This window comes from Musa acuminata, chromosome BXJ3-3 (assembly GCF_036884655.1).
Source record: "Musa acuminata AAA Group cultivar baxijiao chromosome BXJ3-3, Cavendish_Baxijiao_AAA, whole genome shotgun sequence".
NCBI classification, from domain to species: Eukaryota; Viridiplantae; Streptophyta; class Magnoliopsida; order Zingiberales; family Musaceae; genus Musa; species Musa acuminata.
The window spans coordinates 33352582-33369722 of NC_088351.1; the positions used below are offsets into that span (position 1 = coordinate 33352582).

Consider the following 17141-nt stretch of genomic DNA (forward strand, 5'->3'; position numbering starts at 1 on the left):
AGAAATTTAATCGACTAAAGATTTAGATAATTATATTATATATAGTTCTTTATAAAATATCCACTATAATATTTTTAATACAATTACAGTGTTATTGTTTTATATTAACTTTAGATAGAGTTGCAATGTTTCTTATTTATAATATTTTTGAATAGAGTTACAAGATTTTTTTATTATTAAACAAAAAACACTATAACTCTATTGAAAAATAATATAACTAAATACGTTTTTTATTATCATTCAGTCATAATAAATTACTATAAATATTATAAGCTTTTTAAAAATATTTATACCTAAACTTAAAACAAAATAGAAAACATTTGAATTTTTATCATGATTTATTTTGAAACATATCATGATGTTCGTAATTTTCATCCAAAATCATTTAAATTATGATATTAATAATTTTATAATACTCCCAAATATATATCACTATATATTTGTCAAATTTTCAATTAATTGAAACTGAGTTATAATCTTTTTTATTAGAGTCATAAAATTTGGATTTGATTATAAAAACACGGTAAGTCAATTCAAAAGTATTATAATTGATAATATTTTTTATTATCATTTATAAAAAATATAATATTATAAAAAAAATCAAAAATTATATGAATAAATTTAATGTGACGTAAAAAAAAAGACTTGTCATCCTTCATTTTGAAATATGTCAAAAAAGATTCTTAATTTTCAATTCAAAATTACATAAAAACCCACAAATAAAATATTTTATAAAACCTTAATGTATATAATAAGGTTAACAATTAATGAATATAATAAGGTTAATCAACTGTGTTATAGTGTTTTTGAATATGATTATATTATTTTTAGTTCAAAATCAAAATACATTATAATCCATTTAAAAACATTCCAATCGAACATTGAATCATTTTGATTGATTCGATTTAGATAGTTTCGACAATAAACTCAAAATAAAATAAAAGTTGTTGATTGCCATTGAGATCATTTTTATTTATTACAAGTAGTAGAGACATTTTGGAAACGGGGGAAAAAATCGTCCAATATAATAATACCATTAACGGAGGATGCAACGGTTAATAGTCTTTGTTCATTGTCTTTATCCACGTGGTAGAGAATTACAGGTGCTTTAAGTTGTTGCTCTATTTGCATCCTAACATTGAATCCGAACCGGCCACGGGGAAACCCTAGTCGTCTTGTATTCTTTTGGCGCCAAACCTCGATCCTCTTCCCGCCAAATTAGTCGATTCTTTTCCTATCGCTTGTCGCTCGATCCGCTGCACCATGGAGCAGAGCGAGCGAGAGAACATGGAGGAGCCCACCGTCTCCGGTCGCCGGGCTCGTAGCCGTGGCTCCGACTCCGCCGTCCGTTCTGCCGCCCTCGAGCGCCTCAAAGCCCTACGCAGCTCCGGTGGCCGACGTACTGATGCCGGTGGTCTCCAGATCAAGATGGAGGCTCCCATCTATGACACGGTCGCCGAGGAGGACTACGCCGCCCTCGTCGCGCGCCGTCGGGAGGAGGCCCGCGGCTTTATCGTCGACGACGACGGCCTCGGCTACACCGACGAGGGACAGGAGGAGGATTGGTCCAACCCCAACCTCCCCTACTTCTCCGGTGACGAGGAGGACCTGTTGGGCGGCGAGGAGCGGCCCAAGAAGCGGAAGGCGCCCAGGAAGGACCCTGCGCCTAAAAAGCCCCCGCCTTCCTCTCTCTCGGCGGCTGCGGCGATGATGGGCAAGCAACGCCTCTCTTCCATGTTCACATCCTCGGTCTTCAAGAAGAACGATCGGACGAAGGGATCCTCCTTGTCTTCTGACAGCATCGTGGATGATGTAATTGCCGAATTTGCACCCGACGAGACCGACCGGGAGGAGAGGAGGCGGCGGAGCTTGGCAAGCGGAATCCTTAACATGCCTCGAACTGCTATCTTGACACCACCGGTGGTCCAAATTAAGGCTGAGCTGCCGCAGCCTGTCGTCAATGATCGTGTAGTCGAATCTGGTAAGGCCAAGGATGAGGAGGTATTGGCTGAATCAGAGTCGGGGCTTCAAGAAGATGATTATATGGGACATGAAAATAATGTGGATATGGAAGCAAGAGAAGAGAAGGATTTGGATCACAGTGTTGAACCTGCTATTGATGGTGGTTTCAATGAGGTAAAATCTGATGCTAAGATGGAGGAGCCACAGAATGAAAAGAGGCTTTCTCTTAATGCAAAAATTAAAGTGGAAAATGATGCTTCTGTGATGAGTGCGACTGCTGGCTGGAGGGCTGTATGTGGGGAAGAGGCACATGCTGGGCCTGAAGCAGGGGTTAATGAGTCAAAGGTCAATGTTGACGCTGATGAGAAGTCTGAGTTTACCCTGGATACTGATGGATCTCTTCCTTTCTACATAATTGATGCGCATGAGGAGATGTTTGGTGGCAATTCTGGTACCCTGTACTTGTTTGGAAAGGTAAGTTACTCCATTCTACTCAGTTATAGTGATCTGTTAATGGTTTGTATTGAATTATCAAAAGATATATATTTTGCGCATCGAAAACATTACTCACACTATTGAAATGAATCAATGTATTCAGTACCCCTTTCACTATGAAAATTCTTTATGTGACAATAACTAGTCTGGGTTTCTAGGGATTGACAGACACAACATGTGTGAAGATATTGCAATATAGTTATACCTATAAATTATGGATGACTAGCCATGCAATTTCTCAGAAAGATAGCATGGCACACACTCAATGTAAGGTCCCACAAGTGCTTTTTGCCCTAAGATGGTTCTCGTTGGTTGTAATCATTCTCATGTTTTAGTGTATGGAATCAATCGTTTGTGTTTGATACATACACATGATCTTGTCTCTTCTTTGCTTGTCTAATGGTTAGTGTTTGTAACCGAGATGCCTTTCTGACTGTGGAGGGTGTCAAGTATGAATTATTGTAGGATTTGATGTCAGGAAATGATAGCAATGCAAGAAGTTAGCAGTATATCAAAGAGGGTTTAAAATATGTCTCTGATTGTTCAAGCCTTCAAGGCATGTTCCCACACAGTCTTTTGGAGATAGATGCTTTCATCATACGCACACACACTTCATGGTTCTCTCCCGACTTGCAACAATCACACACCTTGACCTATGCATACAGGAGGGTCCTGAAGCCTTAATGGAGCATAACAGTCACCTAGGATCCAGGATGAAGAAAGATCACAAAGGAATCCCTTAGAGCTCTTTTGAAGAAAATGTTGGAGGGAATGGACTGTAGCACCAGAATAACAGGTCACCAAATGTCTCTCCAAGTGTATCGACGTGGTAACATCACCAATTAGATAGCAACACCAACTAATTAATTAGCATCAATAGTGGGTATGATATGATTATTTAATGAGGATAGACTTGTGGAAAGTTCAATAATATCAGTAAAAAGTTTCAAATTGTAAAAAACATGTGCAAATTGTAAAAATCAATTAATAGTGGGTATGATATTGCTTGCATGTTGTGGTTGCACAAGCACTAGAAACTTAACCAAGAAAGCAAAAGAGTGGTTCACCTATAAGCACATGCAGGCTTGGGCTTAGCAATATGGGACTGAGCCCTTACACGTCACACGTTCCCTACATCCCCTCTTGTGAGTAAAAAGGTTGTTTTTGTGACTCAGATTGTGGTCATGTAGGTTGCAAAGGAGTAACTTTATATTTGCCAAGAGACACGTTCCATGGAGACAAACTATTAAGTATATAAACGTTTCCGACAGAATATAATAGAAAACAAAATTATTCTATGTACAGATTAGCAAGAAAATCCATTAAGAAATTAACCTTTTCTATTGAAATTAAAGGCTGGAAAGTCATATTTGCTAACCTGTTATGTTGTAAAAGTTTTGTATTGGTTTTAACATTTATTTGTATAGCTATAATTTTTTGCAATCATGTATTTTTGGATATTATTATTTCAACTTTGTCTTCTTCTGCTAGCAGTTTTGTTGTTTTGGATTTTGATTGGGTGCACTCTTTCTATGTGCTCAAGGTCAAAGCAGGCAGCGCATATCATAGTTGTTGTGTCATCGTGAAAAACATGCAAAGATGTGTTTATGCTATCCCAAAAGATTCTGTTTTTGACAGCAAAACCATAGCTGAGTTTGAGACGGATACTCCTGATTCTCGAAACTCAGAAGCAGCTCTCCGAACAACTCTGCAAGTAAGTCTACACATTTGCATGGCATTATAACATGAACATGATAGCACCTTCTTTTCTTTTGCAATTGAGATATATGGAATGATCCAACTTTTGATATTCATACACTTTTCACAGGAGATGGCATCTGGAATAAAGAGTGAAATTGCAAAACGATTGCTGGATCTGAATGTATCAACTTTTAGCATGGCACCGGTTAAGGTTTGTGGAAGTCCATGCTTGTTTTCTTTATAGATGAACACAACGTCTATGGGCTTCCATCTTATAACTCTATAATGACTGATCATAAACTGGAAATTTTCAGCGGAGCTATGCCTTTGAGCGGTCTGATATTCCTACTGGTGAACAGTATGTTGTCAAGATCAACTACCCATTTAAGGTATCTCAGTTGAAATGCTTTTTTTTTTTTCATGAATCTCATTCTCTTGCTTCTAAATGTTATGGTACTGCTCATTGGCTAATGTATCTGTGAGAATAAGAATATCATAAGCTGATCAAATTCCTCAGAATAACGTGATATGGAATTTTCCTTGATTTTGCTGATTTTGGATTTTTGTCCAGCAGTGGTGGAATTTGCTTATCAGGAAATCTGAATTAAGAACTCATGACTTGCCTTTTATGTCCAGAGTTTCCTGATACATGATCATAAATGAATTATGTGCTAGTTCCCGAATCCAATTGCTCTGTTGTGCAACAAACATAACTAGATCCTTCCCAAGTAAGCATCACCTTATGGTTGGGTTCCTACTGATCCAGATACATGCAGAGATCATCACTATATGTTTGGGTTCACATCTGGTCCAGTTTTTAATTCAAACTTCTTCCAGTCATATTTCTTTTCTGGGGCTAGTATATTGAATTTTCACATTTTAAGTAAACACCTATTCTAATTTAGTTGGATGTATATTTTCTCAGTTGAGATGGGTCTTTATGTTATGAATCTTATGTTGCTCTTCACTTTTAAGATTGTTTGATATTAATCTCATACTACAATTGTGCAATTTGGAGCACGTATCTTCTTTCATATTTTGTTTCAAAAACTGATGCTACAAGATTTGGTGCACAATCATTTGACTGCAGAGAGAATGTGCCTCGATTTACTGTTTGGAAGCTGCTGTTTGGATGTGGTCTAATATCTGATCATTTTTATAATAATCAAAAGGCTTCCTTCTATCTTAAAATCAAAAAGCTTCCTTCTGTCAAAAGGCTTCCTTCTGTGCACATCATTGAAGTGCTTATATTAGTATTTCAAATTGTTCACAGGATCCCCCACTTCCAGCTGATCTTAGAGGAGAGTATTTCCTTGCGTTGCTTGGAACATACAGCAGGTAAAGTGCCAAATATAATTCCATGCATGACATTAAAAGAATCATGTATGTGAAGGAATTAACACAATTTGGTGCACATTTCCTATGTTCTTAAAGTTGAAAATTATAGACATCACAAAATCTCTGAAGAAAGAAATGTTTTTAGTGCTATAAACTTCTCAATGTTTTGCATTTTATTTACTGTATGCATGTGAAGTTAGGTGTTGAAGGTCAACACAAATTAGTTTTAGTAATGTTCATAGTAACAGACAAGCGCCACTTGAAATGAAAAAGAATTACATGGTCAATGATCTACATGGTGGTCTTTAGTGTAATAAAATCCATGGGGAACATGATGGATCTCATTTAACTGACAGCTAACTGTTGACTTGTTGGAACTTAAACTTGGCGTCCATTGTTGAAAATGTTTATAAATTACTGATCATAATATTTTCCTTTGTTAGTGTCAGATATGGTTTGTACCAAGGTTGCAAATACTGTCCAGTATGACACCGGACCAGTGTAAACTGGGTGGTACACTTGGTATCGGATTTATGTCAGGTGGTACACCCTATGTACAGGTCTGACAGGTTAGTGGTATAGGGACCAATGTAAACTGGGTGGTACACCCTATACTGGGTTGGTATTGCCCGCTATAGGGTGGGACAGGCTTTTTATTGAACAATTTTTATCTTTTGTTTTTTATTTGGTTTTAGGCTTCTTTTAGACTTGGTGTGCACTGCCATACTGACAACACTGGGTACATTGGTATGGACCAGTACTGTACTGGTCCATGCTCTTACTGATACAATACCTACATGAAACTGTGAACCCTGGTTTGGGCTTTATGAATATCTGTATGTTCTTGCGAAGAAGTAATAAAGATGTTGTTTTCCAGTTCTTTGGAGTTGTTTCTGATCAAAAGGAAGATCAAGGGACCATCATGGTTATCAATTTCAAAATTTATGAGCTGCCCAACTGCTCAGAGGGTATGTTCTTCATCTATCTTTTCGGTACTATCAAGTTTTAGTGCAATTTTTCTAGATAAATCTTAAACTCTTGCTTTTTATTTACTATTGAGAAATGCCTGTTTAATATCACCTAGTAATAGTTAGTTTTTGTCATAAAACAGGTCAGCTGGTGCAAGTTTGAAATACTAGTTGACTGCCCCAAAGATATATGTGTCACTTCTTCAAAGACCTTGCTTGAGATTCCTCCAGTGATTGTTACGGCTATAAATTTGAAAACTGTTATAAATGAGAAGAGTAATGCTAATGAGATAGTGACAGCTTCTGTCATCTGCTGTCATAAGGCAAAGGTATGCACAAGTTTTGATAGAAGAGAGATCTGTAAAGACTAAAGTTTTTTCTTTTATCAGGCACTTGAATTTCTAGAAACTTAGTCATGTTGTTTACTTGAAACTTGGTCATGTCTTACACTTTGCAGCTTTTGTTTGTGTTCTACATATTTGATTTCTGCACTCATGGACATTTTCTTGAAAACTTGTTTTCAGATTGACGGGCCTATGGTTCCATCTGAGTGGAAAAAACGGGGAACACTTACTCATTTTTCTGTTGTCCGTAAGCTTGAAGGAGGCATATTTCCAATGGGTCTTACAAAGGAAGTTTCTGATCGAAATTTAAGGGCTGGGGTGAACACTGTGTCATTGGAGAGCAGGTAAGCAGTTCTTGCTTTTTCACTTAAAGTGCACCTTCTTTAGTCATTTTTATTGCATCATTCACTGATAATTTCTTTTTTGCACCACCTGTAGTGAACGGGCATTGCTGAATCGCTTGATGATTGAACTGAACAAATTGGATAGTGATATACTTGTTGGACATAATATATCAGGATTTGACCTTGATGTTCTTCTTCATCGGGCTCAGGTTTGGTTCAGTTTCCATATTTTGCATAAAATTGTTTGCATCCAGAAACAAGCACAACTTAGATCTATCAGAAACTTGTTTCAATTACATTGGTCTTCAACTCACATTTTCTATGTTTATTTTTTGTTCCTATCTACAACTCGTATTCTAATCTTTACAACAACAACAAAGTTGTATGTCCCAACTATTTAGAGTCAATCACATGTATTTTTTGTCGCTATTGAGATCAGTAAAAAATCATATGTCTAGTTAAGTTTAGAATACCTAAATCTTTATTTATAGTTTCTATAAAGTGTTTTTAGATCTTCCTCTACTTCTAATATTTAGGTCTTTCTCTACCTCTCCTCATATCACTAATATTAATTATTTGACCTCTTCTAGTTACTGCATCTATAGGTCTTCTAAGCACATGTCCATATCATCTTAAGCAATTCTCTCTCATTTTATTTTCTACCGAAGCGATACATAATTGTTCATGAATAAAAAATATTTTTTCCTATCTTTTCTCATAACTCTATACATCCATCTTAGCAGTACAATTTTTTTTTGTATATGTTGCTTCTTTACTGTCCAATACTCAAATTCATAAAACATTATTGGTTTCACAACTATCTTATAAAATTTTTCTTTTAATCTCAAAGGTTTTCAATGATCACACTAAGACTTCTGATGCCCCTTGTCATTTTAACCATCCTATTTTTATTTTATAAATAATATTTTCAATGACCTCTCCATATTGTTGAGTTAATTCAAGATACCTAAAGTTTTTACTTAAGGGAATTTCTTGTCCATCCAACTTTATTATATTATGCTATTTATTCTTAGTATTACTAAAATTGCATCTCATATATTTAGTATCAATCATACTAAATCTAAAACTTTTACTTTATAAGGATTGTCTTCATAATTCAAGTTTATAATTAATTTCACTTTAGTTCTCATTATCTAAGATAATATCATTAGCAAATAACATACATCAAGGGATCTATTATGTAAATGACTAGTTAATTCATCCATTATCAATGTGAAAAGGTAGGGACTTAATATGGATCTTTAATACAATCTTATGCTAATAAGAAACTCATTATACACATTGCTTATAATTCTAACACTAATAACTACATTATCGTACATATCCTTACTAATGCCAATATAATTAGTGGATATATATATTTTTCTAAAATCAATCATAATAACTCTCCTGGAACTCTATCATTTGCTTTCTCTAAATTAATAAAAATTATATGCAAATCTTTATTTTTCTACCTATATTTTTTCATTAACTGTCTTAATAAATAAATGACATTCTAATCTTTACAGGAGAATGTAAGTTTTAGATAATTTTTCCTAAAAACTAGGAGTTCCATTCTTGTGTGGTTATGCTTGTACAGATTCAACCTTTTTTTCCACATTCAGTTATATTTCTGATATATATACTAATCTAAGAATAAACATAGTGTGTTTATGACCTCTTATTGTTGCAGGCTTGCAAGGTGCCAAGTAGCATGTGGTCCAAAATTGGTCGCCTAAAGCGCTCTGTGATGCCTAAACTCACCAAGGGAGGTGGTCTTTATGGGTCTGGAGCTAGTCCAGGAATTATGTCTTGCATTGCAGGTCGTCTCCTATGTGATACTTATTTGTGTTCAAGAGACCTCTTGAAAGAGGTATGCTGAATTTCCTATGAGGTTCTACTCATTTGAGACTGAGACATGCTGTATGTCTGATATAAATGGAATTTTAGGTAAGCTACTCCTTGACTCAACTTGCAAAGACACAACTAAATAGAGACGCAAAGGAGATTTCTCCACATGATATTCCTTCTATGTTCCAATCATCAAAGACGCTTCTTGAACTGGCAAGTACTCTAGAACTGGAATATTTCGTATTGGACCTTAGCTTCACTTGTTTCTTTTTTTGAACATTAAGTATGGAAATAGGTTGAGTATGGTGAGATCAATGCCTGGCTATCTCTGGAACTCATGTTTCATTTAAGTGTTCTCCCCCTCACTCGACAACTAACTAATATCAGCGGCAATCTTTGGGGAAAAACACTTCAGGTATGCCCTCTTTATAATTTTTTGTTCTTCGTAACTCTTTGGGAGGCTTAATTAAAAATATTTAATTAATAAGATTATATATCTTTCTAGGGTGCTAGAGCACAAAGAGTGGAATACCTGTTATTGCATGCATTTCATGCAAAAAAATACATTGTGCCAGATAAAATTCCTGCACGTGCTAAAGAACATAGTACAATGAAGAGAAAATTAACTAATGGTGAAGAGGGGGGTGATGATGATGTTGATCATGTCTCTCCAGACAATGATGCTTATCATGTTGATCAAGGAAAAGGTAGAAAAGGTCCTGCCTATGCTGGTGGCTTAGTTTTAGAGCCCAAAAAGGGCCTATATGACAAGTATATACTACTACTTGACTTCAACAGCCTTTATCCTTCAATAATACAGGTATTCTTTTCGTTATGGGTCTGTTTTCTAAAAATATCTTTTGATGTTATTCTATGTTTTCAGCTTTCTCAAATATGACGTTCAATTTGCAAACAGGAGTATAATATATGCTTCACTACAGTTGAGCGATCTCCTGAAGGTCTGGTTCCTAGTCTGCCATCTTTGAGAACTACTGGGGTGTTGCCTGAGGTGAATGACAAGTTATTTAGTGCTTCTGGTTACTTTGTTTTACATGTAGTGATCATGACATTGATATTTAATTATCTGAGCCTGCATTGAGAGAAAATTTGTATCATTTAATTCTGACCTTTTTTTCTTAAAACGTCATTTTTGTTCTTTCCATTTAAAATTGACTAACAGGTCTCCAGATTCTTTCTTATTGGGTCTATCCCATGTGCACTATCCTGTATTATATGGTTTGAATAGGAGATTTTTCTTCGCCTAAAATCAATTTGTAAGTTGAGTTTATCAGTTCTGTTGCAGTCTTAGTGTGTGGAAGTCTGGACGAGTCATGCCATCCGAAACGGGTCATAGAGCAACATGCTTGTTATACATTAATCTTTGTTTCTGATGAACAATTGTGATAACAAGACCTGATGCCTAGATTTTAATCACTGATTTTGGTAGACACTCCTTTTAGATTGTTTTGGATACTAATGAGTTTAGTCTTGCATTTCCATAGCCAACTAAGCCCTATGCAAAACTTTTATGGTGCCCTAGGCATGCCAGAGAATAAACTCATCTGGACTGAGCTTCTTGAGCTTGGTTAAAGTTTCTCACACCCTGGGTGATGCTTCACAATTTTAACTACTTCAGTCTTTTTTCTTGAGTGGCTGTTAGAGTCAGTCTATAGGCAGATCTTGATTTTCAAATTGGCTGGTGTTGGACCTATTTTCCTGCTTTAGACAGCAGTAGCTTTATTATCTGATCTGCTGACCATAATTGTAGTTAATTTGTTTCTATATAATCTTGTACAAATTATTTGTATATTCAAATTTCTTCAATTTATTGTTTTCCTCAGCTTTAATTGTTTGATTTACATGCTGCACAAAATTCTGACTTCTCAGTTGTTGAGAAATTTGGTCGAGAGAAGAAGAATGGTTAAATCATGGCTTAAGACTGCTTCTGGTCTGAAAGTGCAGCAGCTTGATATTCAGCAGCAAGCATTGAAGCTTACTGCAAACAGGTAAATGGTTTTTGGGTTTCCAAGTTCTACAGACCTTGGGTGCTCATGCTTGCACTTTTTTAATTTCTGACGCTATTTTTTCTCAATGGTTTACTTCAGCATGTATGGTTGCTTGGGGTTTTCCAATTCCAGATTTTATGCAAAACCACTCGCCGAACTGATAACATTGCAAGTAAGAAATTTTGCATTGTTTGAAGTTTGAACAGTTTCACTTTCTTGGAGGTTCTAGACACATATGAACCTGGAAAGTGTGATCTCCCTTTTATACTCGCTCATTCTTACACATGCAGGGGAGGGAAATCTTGCAAAGTACTGTTGATCTAGTTCAGAACAACTTGAACTTGGAGGTACTGTTGTTTTTTTAATCTCAAACATTATGCTACTTGTGAATTTTTGATGCGAATTTGGTAAGCTTCATTACATAAAGATGGCTACAATTTTGCTTCAAATCATTTAAAAGCAACTGGTGGTCTTCAGGGTCTTTCCTTCTTAATACTACCAATCAAGCCTTCTCTTGACGAGGCTCCAATTCTCTGGTCGTCTTGATCTTAAGCAAATAGTTTTCCTTTGCATTGAAAACGACCATCCACATCCACCCTCTTTGCAACAGATCAATTCTTGCTTGTTGCTTTTCATTGTGGTCTTCACTCCTTTTCTTTTTCTAAAGAATAATATGCAACATCAGTTTCTTGTGTGGTCTAAAGGATTTGTGTTTGATTTCAGTAAAGAAACTTATTTCAATTAGTAGCCTATTTCTTGGGTATTGGCAGGTAATTTATGGGGATACAGATTCAATCATGATTTACAGTGGGCTAGATGACATTGCTAAGGCAAAAGCAATTGCGGGGAAAGTCATCCAAGAGGTGAAACTTGCCAAGTGCACAATGTTTAATCCTTAATATTGTTTTGTTACTGGAAGGAGTCTATATAAGGTAGTTAATTCATCATGACTACTAACTGAAATGTTGGAACATATCAATGGTTTTTGTCCTCTTTCTTTCAGGTCAACAAAAAATATCGTTGTCTGGAGATTGATCTTGATGGCTTGTACAAGAGAATGCTTCTTTTGAAAAAGAAGAAATATGCGGCTGTGAAAGTGCTCTTTAAAGATGGAATGCCATATGAGGTTCTACGTTTTTCTTATTTCTTATGCCATTAACAAGCCCATTGCATTGGAATTCTATTCTAAAAGGCATACATAAGGCAGGTAATTGAACGCAAAGGTCTTGATATGGTTCGGCGTGATTGGAGTTTGCTAGCAAAAGAAATAGGAGATTTTTGCCTCAGCCAGATATTATCTGGAAGGTAAGGGTTACTTGTTTGTTTAATCTTAAAAAAACAACTTTGATGTCAATAAACATTCACTGATGTCTCTTTTTATTCCCTATGGCTTCTTATCACTACAGCACCTGTGAAGAAGTTGTGGAGTCCATTCACAGTTGTCTTATGAAGGTAATGATGCATGAGAAGGAACATTGTTGAGCATGTTTTTTCTGTGACTTCATTTTACTGAAAATGAACTTTATTTAGTCTTTGATCTGACCTTCAGCATTCTTGCCTATATAAACAGGTGCAAGAGGACATGAGGAATGGTGAAATAGCACTTGAAAAGTATGTCATTACAAAGACACTGACAAAAGCACCAAAAGACTATCCAGATGCCAAAAACCAACCTCATGTGCAGGTCAGACTTCACTTAATTATTTGATATGTATTTATGTACAATAGTTTATTTGTTATTATTTGTTTCGTGTCAAAATTCTTTTAGGTTGCTCTAAGATTGAAGAAAAATGGCTACTCAGGCTGCTCTGCTGGTGATACGGTTCCTTATATCATTTGCTGCCAGCAGGTACTGTCAGAATATCACTTTGATATGTGTCTTTATAATATATTGATGCCATAATCTACATGGGAGAGAGAGGCAATACTTAGTGATCATTCTAATGGTAGGGAATCGGAAGATTCAATATTATTGCTTTAAAACCCTGGTTTTGTCCCATATTTGAAGTGGGAGATGACTTGAATGAACTTATATAAGGTCTATATCAGTCTACTACTATACTTTACCTGAGCTTAGGCATTATTCTATTGGGCAGGACAATTGCTGATGCTAAACTCTAGCTTGAAGTGATAAAATGTGTTGTATTTCAGTATTTTATCTAAATCCATCTGATCTTATTGCTGTTGCTCTGTTTTAATTCTGCAGGATAGCTTGTCTGGTTCTTCTACTGGAATAGCTCAAAGAGCTAGACATCCTGAGGAGATAAAAAAAGACTACAGCAATTGGATGATTGACATTGACTACTACTTGTCACAACAGGTTTGTTACTTTTGATAACCAAGATTGAGAGACCTTTTATTCTCAGGAACTCCATCTTTTGGGATTAACTATTTGTTTCTTTGGCAGATTCATCCTGTAGTATCACGTCTGTGTGCTTCGATTCAGGGCACTAGTCCAGCACGTTTAGCTGAGTGTTTAGGGCTTGATTCATCTAAGGTGCACCTCTTAAACCAACTGGTTCATCGAGAGCATTCTTATGCTCTAATCTAAAGCATGGGGTTCATTCAGATCATTCTGTTGATGCAATTGTGATTTCTTTTTGGACAGTTCCAATTTAAATCATCTGAATCTGTTGGCCAAGATCCTTCCAGTGTGCTTTCAGCCATAATAGATGATGAAGAAAGGTACAAATTTTTAGCTATAAGTTGTTCGGTCTGAGGTAAGCATTAGAAAACTTTTAAATAAATCTGCAAGAACAATTACTTTTCAGGTATCGTGGCTGTGAGCCTCTGAGGTTGTCGTGTCCCAGCTGCTCCAGTACCTTTGACTGCCCTCCTGTTTCGAGTTTACTTTCGACCATGCACAAAGAAAGCCAATCTGATTCACAAGCAGAAGACCTAACAGGTGCTAACTTCTGGAAAAGAATGCGTTGCCCAAGGTGCCCAGATAGTATTGATGGATGCGAGATTTCTTCAGCTATGTTAGCTAACCAGGTTCAGAAATTTTGCATATACATCGACTTATCTTTTTATATTGAAGTATTTTGTAGTTAGACTTGTTTTCTTTGGTCGGTGAAATTACAGTGAAAATATAAGTCTCTTTTGCTAAAAATGCTTGGCAATGATAATAATTGGTTTCCGATGATCATTTCTGCAGGTGAAAAGGCAAGCTGAGAGTTTCATCTGTACGTACTACAAAGGATTGATGATGGTAAGCTACAAACTTTATTAGTCTTGTGCTTAAATTTTTTTGTTAATGCCTTAATGCCTATAGCCAAATTTGTCATTCTATGTCCTTGACCAGTCTCCTTCAGCACATCATATATATATCTGACAATGTATTTTTCAGTGCGATGATGAAATATGCAAATACACCACTCGGAGTCTGAATCTTCGGGTAATCGGTGATTCCGAAAGAGGAACAGTCTGCCCAAACTATCCACGCTGCAATGGTCACCTCATAAGACAGGTATAGTATTGCAATATCATGTTTCAGAAGTTGGAACTCCACTCAAATGGCTGCCTAAATACTACTAGAACATTAAAAGCCGGTGTGTTGTCTTGCAGTACACGGAGGCGGATCTATACAAGCAGCTTTCTTACTTTTGTCATGTATTAGACGCTACATGGTTTCTTGAGAAGGTTAAAATTTGTCTCATGTTCGTTTGTATAGCCTTGTCAACCTATTGTGCGACTATTTACTGGAACTATATGGCTGCAGTTGGAACAAAAAGTTACGGCGCCTGTTGAGAAAGAGCTCTCCATGATCCGGCCAGTGGTCAGCCCGGCAGCTTCTGTGATTCAAAAGATCCGTGACCGGTGTTCTTACGGATGGGTGCAGCTCGATGACCTTTGTATCTCCGTTTAATTGTTTGGATAAATGGATACTTTGATCTATTCAGTTGCAAGCAACAACTTGGCTGCCTCATCACCGAGCTCGACAATTTAGAAGACATCCGGCAATGGTCACCATTGACAACCATTGCCTCGTCGTCTCTGATCAGAGAATGGATGGTGATCTAAGAATGCAGCCAGGAAGACATTTGCTGCAAATAAATGGTTGAAAGTTTTACTCAGCCAGAAAGAATTTAGCAGGGGATCCTTCTAAGTTTTACTCAGCCTAATCCGTGCCATTGTTCAGAATCCAGCTACCGGTGTTTGTAATATTTTTGTAGCTATATCATAATTTGCTGCCAGATTCAATTTTATAACCCTACTTGAATTTTTTTTTTGTACCTGCCTGTACTATTTTACATTTTCCTTGACAAGCCCTCAGTGCTCGTAACTTTGGCATTGGGTAATCTTCCCTCATGGAGTGCCAAAAAAACAATATAAAACAAGACCCTGAGCTGGCTTGCCCCTTGTTCCACCATGTTGCTACTTTCTTGTGGCTTCTTGTTTTGTCTTCTTTTTAGTCCCCCACCATCGATCATGGCGATGTGGAACTTGACAATCGCCACAAACCCCCAACGAGCCATCGCTCGCTTGGAAGCTTGTGATCTTTTGCGTTAGCATATGCCTGAGGTTTTAAATGAGTCGTTTGTCTTTGCCCTCTGCACTAATATATTATTATGTTGTATTGTATGTACCTAAAAGAAGTACTTGGCTTTGAGATTATTTCTATATAGGTTTATATTATTAGTGTGTTTATGGATTGATTCTTTCTTTGGCTAATTCCTAAAATATTTTTTTTTTTTTTTGAGAAATATTCCCATTTTCAAAATTTTCTAAGAGTATTTTTTTTTCTACGTAATAATTAAAATGCACTAATAATCTATCCCTTTTTCCTCCCATTTGTAATGGATTGGTCCATATGGCCAATCAATTCAGTTATAATTTTTTTTATAAAATTTATATAAACATATTATGTTATAATATTTTTATACTACTTTATAGTATTTTTTGGTATGATTGAAAACACTGTGATTTATATTTTAATGGGACTAATTCATCTTATGAATTAATTCATAGGAAAAGAAAGAAAAAAAAAAGGCTAATAGATGGCTTGCAGTCAAATCAAAATATTTTAATGATTAAAATAATATTGTTAGAGAATTTTGAAAATCAAGACACTTCCAAGAAAAAAATCCCAAAGAGTGAAGCTTTTTTGCAGCAATTTGCCTTTCTTTCTTGATGTTTATCTATATTTTCGCACCATTATTTTTTTGACATATTCTAATGGTACTTATTGTCGGCCTTTATTAGTTATATTGACATTTTAAATATTATATATATATATATATATTATTATACTTACAAATGATAAATGATGATATATATATATATATATATATATATATATATATATATGCATGCCATATAAAAGTCATATATATGTATATATGACTTTATAAAATAAAAACTTTTATATATGTTAACTTAGTTAATGCCCATTAACTATTACAAATTAAATTTTTAGTTGATACTTTAGTCCACATAATATCTTATTTAGGCATTTGGTATTTCTATACTTTTAAAACTTAAATAATTAATATCAATCATAATTCTAAATTATTAACATGAGTTTTTTTTGGACAAATACTGATGGCAACAACATATGTGATGGCTTTTCTATATGGGCCATATAAAATTTTACAAAGACAAATATGTTATTTTTAAAATATATAAATTTGAAAAAACATTTTTTTATTATGAATCCTTGAAAAAGTGATGGCAGCAAGAAAAAAGGAAAAAAGAAGAGGTTATTAATATCCTAGCCAACCTGGTCCCACTTCTAATTAAATTCACAGTGGAATTAATTACCACAATATGGTAAAAGTAAGTGACTTCAATTCTTTTATATCCCCACCTGTCCCCACTTCAATTAAATCCACAAGAAGCATCCTTTTAGAATGTTGTTGAAGGAGTAGAGTCATTAATTCTAAACAATTTAGAGCTCAAATTTTGTATTCATCCTTCAAGATTTTGTATCCACCCTTAGCACATTTGCAATTCCAAAGATGCCCCTCCCCACCCCCTCCTCCCTCTTACATCACACAGACAGGCTGAAGGGCAATTTTGTATTCATCCTTAAACATGTAGAATTCCAAAGGTGCCCCTTATGACTGAGACAATTTTATATTCACTCTTGTATAGGTATAATTCCAAAGATGCTCCATCTAACATCACATG

At 35.6% G+C, this 17141-nt stretch overlaps 1 protein-coding gene across 1 annotated transcript; it reads left to right on the forward strand.

Moving 5' to 3' along the window:
• The first annotated feature begins 1222 nt into the window (after positions 1-1222).
• Positions 1223-15381, forward strand: LOC135632407 (DNA polymerase alpha catalytic subunit-like). Its single transcript, XM_065140964.1, has 31 exons — positions 1223-2436; positions 4001-4171; positions 4286-4369; positions 4473-4547; positions 5432-5496; positions 6374-6464; positions 6608-6793; positions 6989-7152; positions 7247-7361; positions 8846-9025; positions 9103-9216; positions 9299-9418; positions 9509-9823; positions 9920-10012; positions 10891-11009; positions 11109-11181; positions 11300-11356; positions 11780-11872; positions 12013-12135; positions 12217-12314; positions 12416-12461; positions 12580-12693; positions 12778-12858; positions 13216-13329; positions 13417-13506; positions 13618-13694; positions 13781-14003; positions 14167-14220; positions 14359-14478; positions 14577-14651; positions 14731-15381. The coding sequence occupies exons 1-31, from the start codon at positions 1264-1266 to the stop codon at positions 14875-14877; spliced, it is 4650 nt and encodes a 1549-aa protein (XP_064997036.1). The 5' UTR covers positions 1223-1263; the 3' UTR covers positions 14878-15381.
• The last annotated feature ends 1760 nt before the right edge of the window (positions 15382-17141 follow it).

What these genes read in the sequence shown, in the direction of transcription:
- LOC135632407 (XM_065140964.1), top strand. Translation starts at nt 1,264, where the DNA reads ATGGAGCAGAGCGAGCGAGAGAACATGGAGGAGCCCACCGTCTCCGGT. An exon ending in TTGCTTGGAACATACAGCAG is followed by an intron (nt 5,497 to 6,373) that starts GTAAAGTGCCAA and finishes GTTGTTTTCCAG; the next exon opens with TTCTTTGGAGTTGTTTCTGA. An exon ending in TTTATCCTTCAATAATACAG is followed by an intron (nt 9,824 to 9,919) that starts GTATTCTTTTCG and finishes ATTTGCAAACAG; the next exon opens with GAGTATAATATATGCTTCAC.